General features: G+C 44.4%; 1 gene segment (V, D, J or C); it reads right to left on the reverse strand.

Moving 5' to 3' along the window:
- Positions 1-405: 405 nt before the first annotated feature.
- LOC104984432 lies at positions 406-1,257 on the reverse strand. The segment is given in 2 exon segments: positions 406-935; positions 1,125-1,257. Coding segments are annotated over 2 exon segments (582 nt in total).
- Between the last annotated feature and the right edge of the window lie 914 nt (positions 1,258-2,171).

Consider the following 2,171-nt stretch of genomic DNA (forward strand, 5'->3'; position numbering starts at 1 on the left):
AGTTCCTCTTCTGCTCTTCTCAGCCAGCTAGAACTCTAAGTTCATATCTGCTTTAATTCTTTCAGTAGGCCCCACCCTCTCACAAACTCGAGAATATCTTTATTGGAGTGATTTCATTTCATTCCTTTCACTTTTTAACATTTTTGAGTTCACCATGTGTACTTAGTCACTCAGTCAGTCCCACTCTTTGAGACCCCATGGACTGGAGCCCGCCAGGCTCCTCCATCCATGAGATTTCCCAATGTTTCCCAAGAATACTGGAATGGGTTACCATTTCCTCCTCCAGAAGATGTTGCCAACCCCGGGATCAAACCCATGTCTTCTGCATCTCCAATTTGGTTGGCAAATTCTTTACCACTGGGAAGCTGTGGTTAAATACTTATTTTAATTCTATCCTCTTATCAACTACTCTGCTAGTTCCCAGTTAGAAGTTTCTAGTGCAGAAGCAGATATATGTTGAGAAGGAAAGATAAAGACCAAAGTCCATAATCTGTAGGGCCAAAAGGTGTCTGTGATTAAAACTGTACTGATGTAGGTGAGTAACATTAAGCACTGCAGATGCCCTGTGGTCGCCTCAAAGCGTGACTGTGGCTGGAGGAGGGGCTGAGCCCCACGGAGGGTTTGTGTAGAGGCTGCAGGTGCCTGGGGAGCACTGTGCTGCACAGCACAGAAGTAAGTGCCTGAGTCTGTGGTCTGTGAAGAGGAAATGTACAGTGAGCTGCTGCCTTCTTTAGGAACTGTCGTGGCATTTAATCTTCCATCCTTCTTTGTCCCTGAAGGAATGTAAAACAGGTGGATGATGCAGCCCCCAGGGTTCTGAAGATACCAACTCACACTCTGTGGGAAAGTGGAAAAATTACACTGAAGCGTGTAGCTGGCTCCCTCCTGGAGACTCAGGGCTGGGGGACTCTGCTCCATATCCACCCCTTGCACACCTGATGAGGAAAGAGAAACAGTCACTAGTGAGGGTCACTGTAACTCCTACTAAACCCTGAAAATGCCCTCATCCCCACAGATGATGAGAAGGATAAAAAGTCTGCAGGACTTGTCAGCTCCTCTCCCTCCCTCAACAATAGAGCAGTTCCTCATTCCTTCAGATCCCCTGTGGGGCAGCCCCAACTCACAGCAAACCTGGGCAAACAAAAGCCCCAGCACAGTGCCTGCTAGCCTCTTCATGATGCTTCCTCTTCTTGTTGGGACATTTTCACTGTAAGACACTTAACTAAACCCCGAGGGAGTGAGTGTCGTAAGTCGTTCCTGCTCCTGCAGCCAATCAGCTCACCCAACAAATCCTGCTCAGGTGACACTGACAGGATGCCCCACCCTCCCACTCACTGCAGCCAACTCAGAATGTGCTGGCAGGGGTAGAGTGAGAGAAGGAAATAGAAAGATCATTATTTTATGATTTGAGGAACATTTTCTGAGAACATTTAGGAGAAGGCAGACCCTGATTAGGAATTTGGGAGAATTTTAGGAAAAAGAAAGCAAAAATTAATTATATAGCCCCATCCTTCTCTCACATGGTATGGATGCAGTAGTTCTTCCTTAATGAAATACTGTTTCCCAGAAGTGCTGAGGATGCAGCTTTTGCTTCTCTTATGCACTTACTTATGGTTCTGAAGGGTCCTCATGAATCAGCATGATCAGAAGTTGCTTCTAATGGCTGGAACACTTTGCTGTATTAAACAGTATTATTTTTTAATTAATTTATTTCTAACTGTAGGATAATTGCTTTACAATATTGTGTTGGCTTTTGCCACACAATGATGTAAATCAGCCAGAGTATACATATGTCCCCTCCTTTTGAGTCTTCCCCCCATTCCTCTAGGTTGTCACAGAGCTCCGTGTTGACCTCCCTGCATCATACAGCAACTTCCCACTAGCTATCTATTTTACATACGGTAAAGCATATGTTTCAGTGCTACTCTCTCAATTTTTCCCACTCTCTCCCTCCCCTACTGTGTCCAAAATCTGTTCTCTATGTCTGTGTCTCTATTTTTGCCCTGCAAAAAGGGTACATCAACAGATGAAAAGATAAAGAAGTTGTCATACTTATATACAATGGAATATTTCTCAGCCATAGAAAAACACATTTGAGACAGTTCTAGTGAGGTGGATGAGCCTAGAGCCTGTTAAACAGAGTGATGTAAGTCAGAAAGAGAAAAAAAATT

This window comes from Bison bison, unplaced genomic scaffold, assembly GCF_000754665.1.
Source record: "Bison bison bison isolate TAMUID 2011002044 unplaced genomic scaffold, Bison_UMD1.0 scf7180017864025, whole genome shotgun sequence".
NCBI lineage: Eukaryota > Metazoa > Chordata > Mammalia > Artiodactyla > Bovidae > Bison > Bison bison.